Source organism: Hippoglossus hippoglossus, chromosome 3 (assembly GCF_009819705.1).
Source record: "Hippoglossus hippoglossus isolate fHipHip1 chromosome 3, fHipHip1.pri, whole genome shotgun sequence".
NCBI classification, from domain to species: Eukaryota; Metazoa; Chordata; class Actinopteri; order Pleuronectiformes; family Pleuronectidae; genus Hippoglossus; species Hippoglossus hippoglossus.
In genome coordinates this window covers 5,912,958-5,930,917 of record NC_047153.1, presented here as the reverse complement: position 1 = coordinate 5,930,917, position 17,960 = coordinate 5,912,958, and the positions used below count along the sequence as shown (strand labels likewise).

At 40.0% G+C, this 17,960-nt stretch overlaps 1 protein-coding gene across 1 annotated transcript; it reads left to right on the top strand.

Annotated features, from left to right (window-relative positions):
- Positions 1–697: 697 nt before the first annotated feature.
- bbs4 (Bardet-Biedl syndrome 4) lies at positions 698–13,253 on the top strand. The gene is made up of 16 exons (XM_034581319.1): positions 698–778; positions 2,747–2,789; positions 5,765–5,844; positions 6,440–6,503; positions 6,750–6,861; positions 7,133–7,205; positions 7,589–7,642; positions 7,731–7,858; positions 8,684–8,738; positions 8,840–8,908; positions 9,085–9,237; positions 9,982–10,153; positions 10,437–10,506; positions 10,610–10,754; positions 11,363–11,567; positions 12,968–13,253. The coding sequence occupies exons 1-16, from the start codon at positions 719–721 to the stop codon at positions 13,108–13,110; spliced, it is 1,626 nt and encodes a 541-aa protein (XP_034437210.1). The 5' UTR covers positions 698–718; the 3' UTR covers positions 13,111–13,253.
- Positions 13,254–17,960: the final 4,707 nt, after the last annotated feature.

Sequence of the window (17,960 nt, the reverse complement as noted above, 5' to 3'; positions counted from 1 at the left end):
AGTTAAGATGTTTTTCATAGTGTAGATACCAAATGACTTTGGTACATGATGCAAAGGTAGGCTCATGATTCATCTGTTTGGAAGTTAAGCTACATAATTTAATCTAGGTTTTAGTGACATCTGGTGGTGAAGGTGCATGTTGCAGCTGAATACCCCTCATCTCACCCTCCCCTTCCAAACATGAAACAGAACCTGTGGTAGCCTTCAAAGTCATTACAACTCAAAGGTGTTTAGTTTGTCCAGTTTGGGCTACTGTAAAAAAACATGGCGGCCTCCATAGAGCGGACCCGCTCCTGATGTAAATAAAAAGTATTTAAATATAAAGGGGCCATTTTAGGGTAAAGAAAACAACAATTCTTACAATTTATATGATTAAACACTAGTGAAAACATCACTAGGACCATTTTACATTAAATTTCTGCTATTAGATCCCTTTCACCTAAATCGTACACATCTGGACCTTTTTAATAATAAGATAATCATTAGTCCAACAATGGGCAAATGTACAATAACACAGCAGCAAGAGTCAAAAATAGGCATCAGTAAGTAATAAGTCAAATGCAATATTTAGTACTTAAACTTTATTGTAAATCAGAAAAAACTTCAAGTTTAATGTGATTTTATCCAACAACAAAAAAACACTGATTCTGAACAGTAAACAATACCGTGACGTCACGGCCCGCCCTCCGCTTCACGTCCGCATTCCACAGGCGTCTCCATGGCAACAGCTTCTAGTGTCGCTCATCCCAAGATGGCGGACCAGGAGGCAGCCGCGGCGGTGAGTGTGAAGCAGAAGCTTCTCCTCCTCTTCCTCAGCACACACACTGGTGCACCTTCCTCCGTGGGAAGTGACGCTGTGACACTTCAGCGGATAAACGTGTTGTAGTTTTCAGGTTAACCTTCGTACACAGTTTGTTATTTGAAACGTCAGCTAGCTGCCTGGCTAACAGGCACACAAAGTCAGAGCTAAGTTAATTAAGCTAATTGGTAACTTGGACTCTGTCACTAATCCCGTTCATCCGAGGACCTGCGAGCTAACAGCTACAGCTTCCGTGGAGAAGCGACAAGCAGCGGGAACACGGAGGTGACAGTAAAGTGTCGTGACGCTGATCATCAGTAACACTCGTTTCATAGTGTTAGTTATTCAACAGATCAGCTCCACAGCAGCTGATCTGCGTTTAAAAACAAGCCTCGGTGGGATGTGGCTATAACATGAAACACTACATGTGATTACAATACAGAGAATATAGACACACTGCAGAAGAAACAATCCACAAGTGAGTCAGACATGGATCAACACAAAGCAATAGGAATGTGCATGTCTGCTAGTATCTCCATTTCAGATGTATCATAGATCTGCTCATGTAATGTCAACTTATACATGTTATTCAAGCAGTAACTACTTGTGGATCACACTGATGTACATTTACTCAAGTAGTGTACACTAACATGTTGTGGGAACTTGTTCTGGAGTATTTCTATTGCATCCTACTTTGCATTTCTACTCCACCACTCAGATGCACATGTTGTGCTTTTCACTACAGTAACTAGATACTTTCACAGTAAGAGTTTACACCTTGTCCTGTACTGGAAACAGTATATCTCCAGATTTGGTCATTTTTGTATTTAAGAGTAAACCATGAATTAAGTAAACCATTAAAAACTTCACTTTAAATAAAACAGCCCTAGGGCTGTTTAAGTAGCCAATGAAAGATTTATGTTTTAGAGATTAACGTCCTCACAGGACAAAACATTTTGAAACATGATAAACTATTAATTTAAGCTAAACTCATTACATCCATTGTTGAACTCTCCTGTTAAACAGTAATGCTCAAGTGGACTCATTATTTGATAAAAACTTAATACTGTGAACTCGGATTAGACAAATCAAAGGTTTCTACTCTTTCTAAGTCATAAGAAATTATTCATAATTTTATTTATTCAAGTATCAACTGTGTCCTTGCTGGCTGTGAGTGAGACAACAAGACACTTCTCCTGCTTTTCTTTATTTCAAAAACAAAATGGAGCAGAGTAACCATAGACTGTGTTTTTTGCAGAGATGTCCCACTGGACTACCCGGACAGGGACATAAGCAATTTCACCATGCAAATAAAACCAAAATCTATAATGAGAGGAAAAACATTTGCAAACTCTAAACATGTTTAATCCACAAAACCTTGCTTCGGTGAATATATATAATTGAGATTGTGAATACATTTCCTCTCATGTAGCATCAGCTCTGTCATCTTTCTTTTATCTGAGAGCTGTGATCTTTATGAGCTAAATGAGTTTTGAGTGAAAAGTGTGGCAAAAGCTGCCGTGCTTAAAATTTGGAATCTGTGCAAATGGTGAACAGAATTATTTTTCTGCATGGCAGTAAAACTTTGCTTAGAAAGGAACATCTAATATGAAACATCTCGTCGTCACCATTATGCAACTGGTTCCCTGAGTAAGACATACAGGACAATGGTAGAACATCAACAGGCTCATATAGAGTCTAACTGAAGAAGTATTTCTATTCTGTACAATTGCATATGAACACACAGTTGTACTTTTCAGTCAGTCTGAACTTTGACCTTCAGCTTCTTATCAGATAGAAAACATTAAATAAACTCTCTGACTGGGTAAATACGTTTGGGTGAGGCTGCTCATAAGAACAGCTGATACCGTACAGTGTATTTAACTATGTAGCCGAGTGTACGCGTTCACCTATTTATTCATTTGTGCTGTGTTTGATTTATTTCAGCTCCCAGTTTCGACTGAAGCCAAGAAACGACGGGCACCCAAAGGTACAGCAGAGATCACACACTTGCAAGTCATCTTAAAACACATTTCATTTTACAACACCCATTATTTAGTCGTTCACTTCTCATGATTTTTCTGTAACTGTTGAAAAGGAGACTAATAGAGAGAGTTTGGAACTAATTGTCCTGCAGAGGTCACCCTCACCCTTCTATCTACCCTTTTCAAAAAGGATTAAGTAGTTTGTACAGAATGTTACTGAACCGTGTTTCACACATTTCTCTGTGAGGAAAGTGTTGGTTGATCATTGACGATGTTTTACCATCATAATTACGCCTTAATTAGCCAGTTGATGTTGTTGCTTATGGATTAAGTGTTTTGAATTGTTTTAAAATGTTTTGTAATTATCATCATCGCTGCTGAGCGCACACAAGTCCTACAGGAGCAATTATTAAGTACATGCTAGTGTATGTTATTGTATTTCCATGCAGTGATTACTCACATGGCCTGTAAGCCCTTAATGTGGTGAACTTGAGGAGACAAATCAAATCAAAACGCTAAGTACATCATTGTGAGGTAAGATGACTGAGTTATTTAGTAAAGAAAACAGAAAGTAAAATGTTATTATTTATTTGTTAATGTATGGGAAGTGTACAGTACTTTATAAGTGAAGCACTAAAGCACTAATGCTCCATAATTAAGTAGAAATATATAATTTCGATGCTGTTAATGACTTTTATATGATGATAAGAGAAAAGAACCATTAAGAGAAAAGTATTTTGGATAACCATACAATAGAAACCAATACAAAACGTAAGTTTAGAAAGAATTGAAAAGATGTTACACACCCGCATGCGCACAAATAAGATAACTTATACCTCAATTTTTAAGGTTGAGATACAGTGGCTGTCAGGTGAATGAACTTCATAGGATCTTTTGAGGGAAATTGTGACTTAATCATGCCTCATATATAAAAAATAATAAGTGATATAGCAAGTACTGTAAGTATAATATATGTATACGTGTGAAAGTATTGGTTTATTGCTTGTGTGACGTTTAGAATTCAAGCTATGAATTGAATCAGGAACCATCAAAAGTCAAACACATTTAAAATAATCCAAAAAGCCATAAACCAGAGTTTAACTGTCTCCATTAGCTATTTAGTTAGATTACCATTGTGAAATGCAATTAATGTTATATAATGAACACGCAAAACTAATTATGATATGTAAAACAAATTTTGTTTCGTAAAGTACAGTCACTACATTTTTAGCGGTTAACACCCAGAAAATACTAAAATCTGTTTCTTTTTAAACATTAAAAAAGAAAGAACTAGAGAAAGAGAAACGCCGGTGGCATAAAGTCGTTCCACCTGTTTCCACTCCATCACGTTTTAGTCAAGTTCCTTGGAAGAATAAGCGTTGGGCGGCAGAATATGACGCCCAATAACTGTGTGTTTGAAGTTTCATGTGGTAAAATTCCCAAAATTATTTTCATCGGATTTTTCATTACATTCTCCCCATGTGTCTTTTGATCTCAGCATGACTCGTCTCTGCTCTTATCCCCTTTTAACAGATGGCTGAAGCACATGGAAGCAAATCTGTCTTAGCATTAGCCAGATCAAATATAACAATGAGAGAATTCCTCCATGTTTGGGATGAAGTTTTAGAAAGGACTGTATTTAGGGGACGTCATGCTGTGCTCTTCTTCCTCGATCCTCCTCTACCCTCCTTTCATACAGTGGGTTGCATACATGTCACACACATGTATGGCATCTCTCCGCTCCACACATGCCCCGTCTTTGTGTGTGTGGACACTGGAGCACCGCAGGGCCACAGCTGAAACCCGGAGACAAGAATATTATTGCTTTCTCAGCAGGAAGAAAGCGGATTAGGTCGCCACAAATAGTGCCGCTCCGTATCTTGACGAGGCAAACGTGTGAAGGCCATGCAGCCCCGCACTCGGCGATGGAGAGGATTTCTGTGAAGTAACTGGAAGAGGCTCCGGCTCTCACAGCGAATCAACAGAGCGCTTGAAGCACTGACAGATAAAAACAGAAGGGGAGCTTTAGTGTAATTCACTCCGTATTTTTATACAGGCGGTTCATTAATGATATCCCCCGGTGTCAGTGGCAGACTCAAAGCCTAGCACTTCGCTTTAAATCACGCAGAATCCTATTTTTAGTGTCGGAGGAAGGTAGTAGGTGCAGGATAACAGGATTACCGGAATCAAACTCACTCGAATTGTAATTATGTTTGCTTCCTTTTGAAATGAAATGAAACGTCGTACTCCGCAGGGAAGACGACTCGGAGCATTGTGGTTTGGTTCTTGAGGTTACCCCTCTCTAAAGCTGGCTCTGCATTGTGCTGCCGATTCCTGCAGCCTCCCTCGTTCACTGCGTACACCTTCTCTGTTCTGTCACAAGCACCTGGCTCGCAGGAGACGTAGTTGCCCTGGCAACGGGAGAAATATCTCAACCTGCCGAGACATTAAAAGAGAAAGAAAAAAGGCCGTGTTTGTAAGAAGAAACTTGCTTACAAGGTGACATTTACAGCGCGGCTGGTGAATTGATTACAGTTAAGCCCGGGGTTTTGGTTGAAGTGTTAACATCTATGTTAACTGTCAGATCAAAGAGTTGCAAGTGACTGCGGAGGGAGGGCTCTTTGAGGATTATTTATTCAGCTGTCAAATTAAAAAAAGACTGTATAAATTTAAAAAATAGTGCAAATAGACAGACTCTGAATAGTCTGAGCCGTCTGCTCGTGAGCTAGAACTTGCTAACAAGCTACGATTTACAGTGTGTCTGGTGAATTGGCTTAAATTTAGCCTGTGGATTTAGGTTTAAATGTTACATCTGTGTTAACTGTCAGATCAGAGATGTACTAATGACTGGGGGGGGGGGGACGTTCAGGATGAATCATTCACTTATCAACAAAATAAGATCTGAGCAGTAAAGGGTCTAAAAGTTTGTGAGATTCTTTTGAATTATAGTTTTCTGGTCTTATTATGTTCTTCCACCCAGCTCCAGACCTTCCCATTGTGGAGAGGAGGAACTGGCTCATCCACCAGCACTACATCCACAAAGACTTTGACACATGCAAGGTAACGCACCCTTAACTTTACATTCTCACTGTCTTTTTAGTCGCTGATCTGTGTCTGTGCTCAGTGTTTGCACCATAGACACTCACCTACTCAGAATAACACACCGAGCTCAGACTGTAATGTTATGACCTGACAGGATAGCATTAATATAAAGATGGACGATGTGACGGCTTCCCAAGTGTATAGGTTATGAATCCTGCCTCCTCCATGTTAGTGCATAGGACATTTAGCAAATGAAAATATCAAAGTGCACATTGATGGTCTCTGTTCTTATCACACTGATGTAAGATCAAGTGTTCGGGTAAGTTTGGTTATAATCAGTTATTTGATGCACTAAAAACAGGGTTGAAACGTCATGATTGACAGCTGAGACTGACTCATGATTGGTTGGCTGAATTTCTGCATAGTGGGAGGAAGTGGAGACACCTCCATCTTTATTTACAGTGTATGGTTTTAAACATATCACACAGGGATGACTGGTTTAGAAACTGATTCACACTGTGCACAACCTGAAATGTTTTTTGTTCCTGTTCATACATATTAAAATAATATCTCCCTAGTAATAGAAATTGTCTGTTGTTGTGTGTCCATGTAGATGATCGTCAAAGAACAACTGCAGGAGACAAATGGAACGTGTGAATATGCCATATATGTTCAAGGTGAGCCTTCATTTTCACAGGAGCTCTTCTCTCTCATACATGAAACACGTGGGAGTAGCAGCTACATGAATGCCAAACGCCACAAAGCCCATGCCTCAATGCAGAAACCCACCATATACATAATTTAGTTCGCCAAAATCTGGTCCCTGGACCCCATGCTGTGTCTTTGATTTTTAATATATGTTATTTTTTTTACTTCCTCATGTTGAAAATCTTCTCTTTTTGTGTTTTTATGTCTTGCTGCAGCACTAATCTTACGTCTTGAGGGCAAGATCCAACAGTCCCTGGAGCTGTTTCAGAGCTGTGCCATCCTTAATCCCAGCAGTGCTGACAATCTGAAGCAAGTGGCCAGATCCTTGTGAGTCTACTGCCCCCTCGAAGTCCCGGGGAGCATCAAGCCTCGTCCATTAGCTCTCCAGACGGACTTAAAAGGAGAAACATCCAGTGATAACAGACAAACTGCCGGCCAGTTACAGAAAGCACTTATTTTCTTACTGCCGGGAAAAAATAAATCCAATCCCGATGATAAGTTCCTACTGTTGCAGGATTTTAAGAATTGCTGTTTGGCATGAAGTGATTAAGATGAGTTAACTTCTCAAATGGATTATTGTTGTTTATTCTCTCCCTAGATTTCTCCTGGGAAAGCACAAAGCAGCCATTGAATTCTATCATGAAGCTGCAAGGCTCAACGAGAAAGACTGGGTAAAAAGAAAAAACACTTACACACTGAGTTTCTGCTTTATCTTTAAAGTTTTTAAGGGAACGTGTTAAGTGGACCTGATATCCTTCACTCTGAATTCAAAGCCTGAAGTTAATTTATCAACAGAACATTATTATTGCTCTTCCAAACTGATCCAGTACCATGAAACCTATACAAACATTAAACTGGTACATCGTACACCATTATTCACTCACACTTATATGTTTTAGTAATGTAAATTGTTCCTTCTAATATTACTTTCAGTAATTCTAAATAATTTGTATTCCACAACGCTGGAAATTAAATTTAGCTCAGCCTTTATCCAGCCCTGTTCAGTTGAGCACTAACACCCGCCGTGTAATATTTGACATTTCCTCACCCCCAGGAGATCAGTCATAATCTGGGCGTGTGCTGTTTCTTCATCAAAGACTTCAAAAATGTGAGCACGGATTTTACCAACATTATACAGAACAAATTGTGCTCCTTCCCACTGTGATTTAATGGTTTTGATCCTGTGTCTGCGTCAGGCTGAGGAGCATCTGAACATGGCTCTTCAGATAAATAAACACGACAAGACTTTCATGATGCTTGGGCAGGTCCACCTGCTGGCTGGAGAAAGTGACAAGGCCATCGAAGTGTATAAGAGAGCAGTGGAGTAAGTGGAGTTTTAAATGTGGACAGTGTTAAGAGTAGAAATTTAAGGAGGAACATGTGAAATCATTCTAGTTACTTTAGTTTTAGCTGTGTCTCGATCCAGGGGCTGCATCTTTTGGGTCAATGAAGTCCCTGAATTGATACACAGCTTACATGTGGCATGAAGGACCGCCTCTATGATTCTGTATGTGTTTTAAAACATTCCTGACTTACATATACACCAGTCCATCATAATTATTACATTTCGGATTCCGAAGTAGTTTTAACACAGCAAAGGTTTTCGTCAAATCCAAATAACAGGAGAATATTTTATTCCTTTTCTGATTAGTGTGATAACTTAAAGTCTTTTGTGCTCATTTCTAAAAGTGGTCCTCTTTCACTTTCACTATAAGTTCAGGGTTCTTCTCAGTTCATTATAAATTATGTTCTTTTCCACTACTATTCACATTTTGAATATTTAAACATTGGGGGGTGAAGTAAATAAGGAAATGACATCAGTGTCTTTAATGGTGCTCATTATGTGCTACCTCCTGTTGGGGATTGATGAATTAATCAAGTGCCCAATACTGGAGTTGCCTTTAATGAGACGAACCACTGTGAGTCTTTTATTTTAAAGCCTATCTACTTCTTCTCCTCCGAGCTGTATTGTACCCCACTGGTCTTAATTTATACTGCACAAATATGCTGAACCAGAGCCCGATAGAATCATCAGCAGTTTCGCTGAATATCAACTATGTTTGCTCAAGAATAAGTGCAGGAATTAAATGTAATTACAGGGATAGATAAAGTGTCATTTTTCATTCGAGTTGTCTCATCCTGAATCCAGGCACTTCCCAGAGAACACTGAACTCCTGACTACTCTCGGCCTGCTGTTTTTACAGGTAGGTGGATTTATTTTTCTTCTTCTGTGAAATAATGTGAACAGAATAAGGTGTGGAAACATCTTGAAGATGCTAAGTTTTCTGTGTTCTTCTTTCTCCAGCTTGGGAAATACCAAAGAGCTTTTGAGCACCTTGGAAATGCCCTCACATTTGACCCCAACAATTATAAGGTATGTGAATACTCAGACAAATAATCTGTTATGCTTCATGAGGCCAGTGCATAGAACTTCTTAAAAAGCAGTGCAGGCAAACTGTAAGGTCAGGTGGTACAGTCTGTCTTTCATCATGAGCTGCTCCTCTGAGTGCATCTTCTTTCAATCTCTCTAATCATTGTTTTCATTCCCAGGCCATCCTGGCTGCAGGCAGCATGATGCAGACCCACGGGGACTTTGATGTGGCCATGAACAAGTACCGGGTGGCAGCCTGTGCCGTGCCCGAGAGCCCCCCTCTCTGGAACAACATCGGCATGTGCTTCTTTGGGAAAAAGAAATATGTTGCTGTGAGTAATAGTTATATGTGGGTTTGTTTAATGAGTCTCCATCGCCACCTGGTGACTGGCTGCAGTATAGGTCGTAAATCCTTCCTCCTCCGTGTTAAAGGTAGGGTTAGTCATTTGTCTCTGAAACACTTGTTTTTATCTTATGTGTTAAAATCCTCTTCACATTCCTATAGCCATTAATAAATAAAGTCCACTGGGAAGGAAAGGCCAGTGTCTGTGGCCCATGCAGGACTGTATTAAACACAACCGATCATTTCATACATTCTGAATGATAAGAAAACAGGGTGAAGTGACCTGAGACTGACTCGTGATTGGTTGAGCTCATGTATCAACAGGATCTTGCTACCGCTGCATCATCCCCAGATCGCTACTGCACAGACTCTGGCTCCAAATGCGCAAGATGGCAGCGTTTGTATCTGTGATATTTTGGCTTCATATCTGGAAAGTGGGAGGAAGAGGAGACGCGTTGTCCATCTTGATATTGGGTCCATTTTGAGACGCTACAGTTTGTCTCCTGTGTAAGAAACTGCTTTCAGTTTCAGTGACTGCACACACCCTAGCAGAGATCACACTAACTTATTCATTTGACACATGAGCTCATAAATAACACCTATGTATTGATACTTTATTCTTTCCACATGCCGCTGCTGTATTATAAATCCTTCGTCGTACAGAATCTGTTCTCTCAGAGATTATTGAGATACTTCTCTTCACTTCTCTCTCCCATCCTTCTTTTTCCCACAGGCCATCAGCTGCCTGAAGCGAGCCCACTACTTGTCTCCTTTTGACTGGAAGGTGTTGTACAACCTGGGTCTGGTGCACCTGACCATGCAGCAGTACGCCTCGGCCTTCCACTTCCTCAGCGCAGCCATCAACCTGAACCCACGGATGGGAGAACTCTTCATGTTGCTGGCAGGTACTGAGTCAGAGAGACAGAGAAATTATTCATGATTGAATCCATAATTGAATAACTGACTCTAAAGAGAAACTCTGTTAGAACAGTGGCAGCAGTTTATTTTTGTACTTGACTGGTATGTATTCATTTAAGGCTTGAGTTACAAAATGAAGCGGACACATGTTTACACTTTAATGAACATGTTTTGCTGTTAGATAAGGATCAATTACAGACATTGAAAATTAATGAATGTAGTTCATATTTAAGTATCAGTTCACACATGTCTCATTTACATGACTAACAGTGGCTCTGACTAACCTGGAGGATGTGGACAATGCCACCAGAGCGTATGAACAAGCTGTGACTCTGGATGAGTGAGTTCGTCTCACCTTCTCTTTTCTATAAATCTATAGATTTAGAAACTGTATCAGATCATTGACTCTGTTGTCTTCTTCCTCGGTGATCTATTTCCTGTAGATCCAGCCCCCTGGTGAACCTGAACTTTGCGATCTTTCTCTACAATCATGTTGACAAGAAAGGAGCCCTGGATCAGTACCAGGAGATGGAGAGGAAAGTCAACCTGCTTCGAGACACCAGTAGCAACTTTGAATTTGATCTGGAGGTACGGTGTTTCCTGTGGTTGTCGGTGGCTACATTTACATGGACAACACTATTGTGACTATTCATATTATTCTGGAGTAGGACTCCGAGAGCGCAGACCTCCACCAACAGTCCTCTTATGAAACCACATTTAAATTCACTAGATCTGGATTTTTATATGGATCTGCAGCAAATTGCACACACTCGTAAATATCAGTCCCTTAAACTGATTGATTTTCATCATCCATGAGGAATCAGCCAAAATGTTGACGAATGTCTTATCTCACATTGTTGAATAAAGAGAAAGAAAATTCCTGGATCTGTCCCCTGAACCGGATCAACGCCAAAATGTAATGATTCCGATTGTGATATTTACATTAGTTGCTAATAGAATATTCCATCCATCTTCCTGTTTACATGTTACAAGCATAGTCTGATTATGACTCAGTTTTAATGTGATGAAGACGACCACATGTCTACATGATGTGACTAAGGTTAGAAAACTCCACATGTTTTAATTTTATTATTTACCACATTGAGTGTGACCGGTTTCAGGTCCAATGTTAATCAGAAATTGCCTTTCACGTTGCATGTAAACACAGCCATTGTTGTTTTTCTTGTCGCTAACAGCTGATGGACATGGCTCAGAAGATGGGAGCTGCCCTGCAGGTGACAGAGAGTCTGGTGTGGACCAAACCAGGAAAAGACTCCAAATCAAAACCAAACTCGGCAGCAGCCACCAGAACCCCCGGCACTGCCCTCGGTACTAACCAGGCCCTGGGTCAGGCCATGTCATCTGCTGCGAGCTACAACAAGAACCTCCAGCTGCAAGCGGGTACTAACCACCACTATGCTTTGTACTTCTGGTGGGATGTTTTTTTTAAAATGTGTTATGTTCGTGTAAAACCTGACAAATCCAGGCCAAATAGCTCTCTGAAGTTTGCTCTGAGAACAGACTCCAAATTAGGTTAAAGATTCCTGCCGAGAAGTCCAGTAATTACACTGGCATGCGGTGCGGATGACAAATTCACTGCCTCCCCCCCCCCCCATTAAACCAAAGCCCAATTTTTCATTTAAAATGGGAATTTAAAAATATCTCCTGCTTGTCCAGTCACAGCCTCTTGCCTGTACTGCTGCACCAGATTAAAAATATGGGCTCAGGCAAAATGGAATTTGTGAGGGGGGGAAAAAGCAGCTCACCTCTGGCCAGTTTATATTCCTGGCAACAGAAGAAAATCTATTCGGTGAAAAAAGAAAATGACACATAGGTAAGCTAATAAATTCAAGGCTATACTCTGAAAAGATTACAGCAGCTCCCAGCTCTCAGTGGCCAGTGGACAGGAGCACTTTTCTCCACAAGAGGCCGTGGGCTGTGTTTTCCACCGCTGTTGTTTCGCTGCTCACAAACAGAACAATGCAGGTTCGGTGACTGACGTTTTACATACAGCATTTAAACTGCCCTCACAATAAATCTGCATTCATACACCAACGTGTTGTGAGTATGCACAGATGGTCTGTACATATGTTTTACTACAATGAAATGTACAGTATAATGACAATGCTGGAGATTGCCGAAGGTCAGGGTTCATCTATGACAGGCCGGGTTTTCTGTTTCTTGGTATTTATGAAGATTCCTGCTGTTCAGACACTGTGTATGAAAAACAACCTGTTTGGGGGATGGATGGGTTTCAAACCACTTGTTAAAGTTAAGAGTTATTTGTACAAATGAAAACAATGTAAATCTGTCAAAGGGTAAGTTCTGTTTGTTCTGGCAGATTCCGAAGATATAATGAAAAACAACACATGTTCAGTCAAAGGGCAGATTTTATCGTTAGAGAATTTATAAAGTGATCGTTCCTGTGTATGTCATGTTGACATTAGGAAGAAAAATGATGTAACTCAAAGTTGTTCCTGGTAAAATAAAGGTTCATTGAAAATGTAGTGTAAGAATTAGGCAGCAACACGTCCCTACGCACACAAGAGGTTATGTGGCGTCATGGCGGTGCATCAGGGTTTTATTGACTTTATGTGGCTCTATTGGTGCATGTTTAAAGTTAAACAGAGCTTAACTGTGACCTGAAAGTTCGACTGCATGAAAACACGTGTTTGAGTTCGTCTGTTGTGTGTGTTTGGGTGTGAATGAAAATGCAGTGTGATCGTCCAACTTTTCCCATTAACCTCTGCTGATCAATGACCTCAACCCTCACGCTTGTTTTTTTTCCGGTGTCTCCAAAGGCCCCTCCATGCCCCTCGAACCAGAACCCGACGTGGACAGAGCCCCGAGCCCCCCCACCGATCCGCCGGGGTCTCCACTACCCGCGGAGTCCGACAACCCCAGACCCAAAAGCTCCAAGAGGAAAACTAAGGTGGAGGAATGAAGTCACTCGGTGGATTCAATGTTATTTGACGTTCATATCAATCCACCAATATCGTGTTATGGAGCAAATTCTGAAACAGCAGCCAAGCTTTTTGTGGTTTTCCAGCTCATTGTGAAGACATGAAGAGCTACAGTCTTTTTACAGTCTTCTAATTTAGGAACATGACGCTGTCATTTACTTTACATTGACAAAGTCAACATGCACTTCTGTCGTCCCGTGTATTTCAGGAATATTGAATGTAACACCGATTCATTGCTCATCACTTTTTATACCAAAAATCCTGAGATAACCAAGTCTTTCTTGTAAATCTGTAGATGTGGCAGCTTCGGTGCAGAACCAGTTCAAATAGATGTTGCGGTTAATGGATGTCTGTGTTTGACAAAATGCTAAAATGTACATATGTGAAGTTGTATTTGTTAATACCTGGACGAGTTTAGCAATAAGGGTAAATTAAGTTTTTTGTGAGGAGGGAATCAGTCATTTGAAGAAAATGCTGCGACAATCACTGCTGCACCCTGAAGGCAGAAAGAGACTCGTGTGTGTGTGAATAGATACAGGATCTTGCTTGTTTGTACGATAGGGTTCTTTATGAGAATGAGTGTAAATAGAGACACAGGCTTTTTCTATGTAGATAAATGTTATGTTTATAGAGTAATGTATTTAATATTAAAGAGGGAGAGTTTAAAGGAAATAACTGTCTCGCTTCTTTAGTTATTTATTTTATAAGGTAGTTTAGTTCAGCAGGAACAACCGACAGGGGACACTAGTGTTTGAGAGCTGGTCCAAAAACACAATTCATGCCCTGAACAAGAAGAATTTAGAAAAATAAAGTTAATAAGATTCTTAAATGAAGCTTTACTGTAGAATGTCTGATTCTAAAAATGTCAAATGTGGATGTATTGAATCCACAAGAGGGCTGAGATTGTAAAGAGGTGCTCTTCAGGACAAATATATTGTTTAGCCATGATGAATAATATCTATATTATAATATTTCTCACTAGTGATCCTGAAATATAAACTGCATTAACTGAGTTACTGAAAAAAAAAATACAGAAAGTCAAAGAAAACTATTTAAAGAGGTCAAACGTTTTTTTTTAATCTGTGCTTCAAAATATAAACGTTAATTATTGAGCAGTAATTTACTCGTTAAATCCACCAACAGAGCCTCCAAGTCCCAGAAGCACGTCCCAGCTCACTGTGTGAACAACCCCCACTGTGTCAACTGTTCTCACATCGTTAATTGTAAAATGAGTTAATTTGGGAGAAGTCTCACTGCAGCACTCGTTATCATCATTAGTGATAATTATCATTTTAGCTGGTTTCAGAGATTTTTGAGATTTCAACTTCAAAAAAAGGTACAAAAATAATCCAGTTTCAGTTCAGAAAACTGTTTTTTATAAAGTTTTGTTTCAGATTCAGACCTGAGATGATAGAAATGACGGAGATTTGACTGAGACAATATTCACTCAGTGGATGTAATAGCATTGGCATGTTGAAAAACTCATGTATGTTTGAATCATCACTTTATATTGTTTCTGAAGAGCATTTTTCAAAGATCCCTAAATATATATAAACACATCAGTGACTGAATTTACACGTGAGCCGCCGGAGGATTTCAAATGAATGTTTTTCTTCACCAAGTCCCTTTGCTCTGAAGTGAGTGAAAAGAAGAGGAAGAGTCCTTCTGTGAGTAAAAACTTTATATTTGTGTTCAGTTGGAACCGAAGCGAGAAACAACAGATCCCAAACACTGTTGATCACGTGTATTTACAACGTTCAGGTCGTCAGAGTCTCAGATTTCACCCGATGAAAAGCTGAGGAGAGAAACGCCTCAAACAAAGTGAGTAAACGTGATTGACACTGTGCAGGATTCATTTCATTTTTCTTTGTTCCTTCACGGTCATGAGTTTTGATACAACTGTCCAGAAGAATCTGTGGTGCAAGAACTTGTGGATTCAAACTCACGAGTGTGTCTAGAAAAAAACTAAACTGAACGATTCTAAAAACTGTTTATCTCTGAAATTAAAGGCCACATTTTCAGAATCAAAGAGTTTTAATGTATGGAGGCACATTGAGCCCAGAGGAATGTACAGTAAATGTGAAAAAGAGAAAATCTGCATGTTTAATGTTATTTTGTTGCTCACGGTTCACATCAATAATTTACTGAATTATTGTTTGTTTTTCATATTTGATGATTTTCATGTTTACACTCAGGGAGCTTCATCTGACACCGTACTGCTGTTAAATATACAGAATCATTTATTAAGCCACTGTCATAATGATGATAATAATCTAATCTCAGATCAAAACACATCAGATCACTTTACCCAACATCACATCTCATCCTATTCTGCCTCTGCTGTTTGATTCTTGAATGTGTCTGAGCCTCTGAACTGACTCTAGATGGTAGAATTGATAATAGACCTCGTTTGGTTTTACTTTAACTATTCTTGTATATGATGTATAGTAAGACGTCCTGGGTGCTTAGAAGGAAACCATGAAATAAAATGTTTTATTATTGAAATTAACTTGACCACTGTGGCAGTTTGGCTGATGTTTCCTTCTACAATCTTCTCGGAGACACTGATGAAAGTCTCCCGCGCTCCTCTGCCACACGTCATCATCGAGGGGTCGATCCTAACCACACCATCGTTTGACCTCTTGTATGCCTCCATGAATCAGAACGGCGTCTTCACGTGCCGCCATTATCGCCGAGAGACTGTCATTTTTTTCATTAGGCCCTTGTTAAACTGTGCGTGGCCCCGAACGCCCGTGGTCATAACTTTTACAAGGCGGCTGATGGTCGGTAAGTTACTGCTCCTGCCGCAGTTATTTTTCAGTGCAGCTGTGGAAGATTGGTTTTTCCATTTCTCATCATTTCCACAATTCAAATCGCCCGTGGAAGTGTCTCAGTCCCCCGCGCAAGGTTCATTCACAGTTCTCTGGCTCCAGGGAATAGTGAGTTGTGCTATTTTTTTTTATAAATTTGGGTTTTGCATATTGTTGAGGATGAAACATATTACATAGCCAAATAGAAACAGTAGCTTTAAGTCTTTGATTTTCCACCGTTTCATTCCCATATAGAGGTTCTTTTTCTAACTATATATTAATTTATGTCATGGTTCCTAAAAGGGAAATGACTTGTTCACCACGATGCTCGCAGCTGATTGGTTGTGTCTGTTTGTTTCACTGCAGCTCAGAGCTGATGGAGGCCTCACCCGGATTAAGAACAGGATTTCCTTCGCCCTTCTCCTCCTTTGACATTTGAGGATTCTGACCGTCTGGATTTTTTATGAGCTTCCCCCATTTCCCTTCTTTGCAGTCCTGTAACCTTCGCTTTCAACTTATTAAACTCCTGTGATTCTGTCCACAGCTCCGCCTCTGCCCCCTTGTCTGGCTTTTTTAAACACTTCCCCAGACAATCCCAAGGTCTCCAGTATCAAGATCAGTCACGTCCTCCGTGCTTTAATCCTCCCTCCTTCCTTTTTCTCCTCAGTTACCTCGGCACACATCATTTGTTTTTCCTTTCCTCTGAACCCACCACCGTCTTTCTTGTCTCGCGCACAGTGTCCCAGTTTCTTACCGCAAACTAGTTTACTGTTTTTCAGTTATTTTGCAAGAAATCAACCGTCTCCCCTGTTTTATTCTATAGGAAACGGTGTGATGCATATACACCCCCCATGCAAATGCAACTAAACTTCAACTCAACTCAAAGAAATGTCTACTTTTTGTTTTCTGATGTTTCCCAGAAGTTGTTCCATCACCACACAATTCAGTTTATATAGTTTTTTCCAGCTGTCACCAGGGCCTTTATTTTCCTGTGTGCATTGCATGATGGGAGAATAGTGTCCATCACCAGGGCCAGAAGCACTTTACAGAGAGACTCTCCACTTCTTATTAATCCTGCTGTGACTTGGAGTGAATGAAACTAAGTGGTTAATATAATTCTACACCTGCTTCTAGACAAAAGGAAAATATACTATACATCAGAATTGAATGTGCTTTGCCTTTAACACACTAATGATTCTCACCTGCAACAGGACACCTTGAAACACAGATTCTGAGGAAAATGAATGATAATCTAAATAAGGACCAGTTTGTCAGCCAATTATAAATCAGGCTAATGAAGCAGCTGCTAACTGGTCATGGTCACTTTATTTTACATTCACACAAAAAAGCTATTTCACTTTAAGAAATATTCAAATCTAATCTAATTGATATTTTTTACCCCATATTTGATCACTTTTGTGGCCCACATTCGTTCTGGACCACCTCGTGAGCGCCCCCTACACAACCTGGAGGTTCTCCCAGTATTTAAATCTCTCCGACAAACCTTAAAATATGTTGTTTTTTTATCCCAGTATTAAACCTTATCTCACTTTTACTCTGTAAAACCCTCTATACTCAAAACCTGCTCAGAGTTAATGTGTGAAATGAAACTGGGTCAAAGCAACATGCTGAGGAGAATCACCCTGGAAGCGTTGGTAATTCTCGAAAAACAAATCACAGGAAAGTTTATTTAGTTCCTGTCAAACTGAGGAACAGCAGGTTTGAGGCAACGCAATGTTCATATGTGACCCTCCACAGATCCAGATCATATAGATCAGATGAGTTCAGAGGAACGACCGGACGCACGGTGCCAGATGAATGAACTGATGCCGTTCCATGGACGATGCTTTCGGTGAGATCACGTGATTCCTGCTTCTTCTGCATTGTAATAATTTCCAGTAATTGGAAATCCACCTGTTAGACTGGATGTAAGATGAGCTCTCCAGTTCTCAGTCTTTACTTTTCATTTGCAGGATTCATGTTCTGAAAGTTGATTCTCAGAAATTACTTGGGGCCCTCAT

What these genes read in the sequence shown, in the direction of transcription:
- bbs4 (XM_034581319.1), top strand. Translation starts at nt 719, where the DNA reads ATGGCAACAGCTTCTAGTGTCGCTCATCCCAAGATGGCGGACCAGGAG. An exon ending in TTGACCCCAACAATTATAAG is followed by an intron (nt 8,909 to 9,084) that starts GTATGTGAATAC and finishes TTTCATTCCCAG; the next exon opens with GCCATCCTGGCTGCAGGCAG. An exon ending in GGAAAAAGAAATATGTTGCT is followed by an intron (nt 9,238 to 9,981) that starts GTGAGTAATAGT and finishes TTTTTCCCACAG; the next exon opens with GCCATCAGCTGCCTGAAGCG.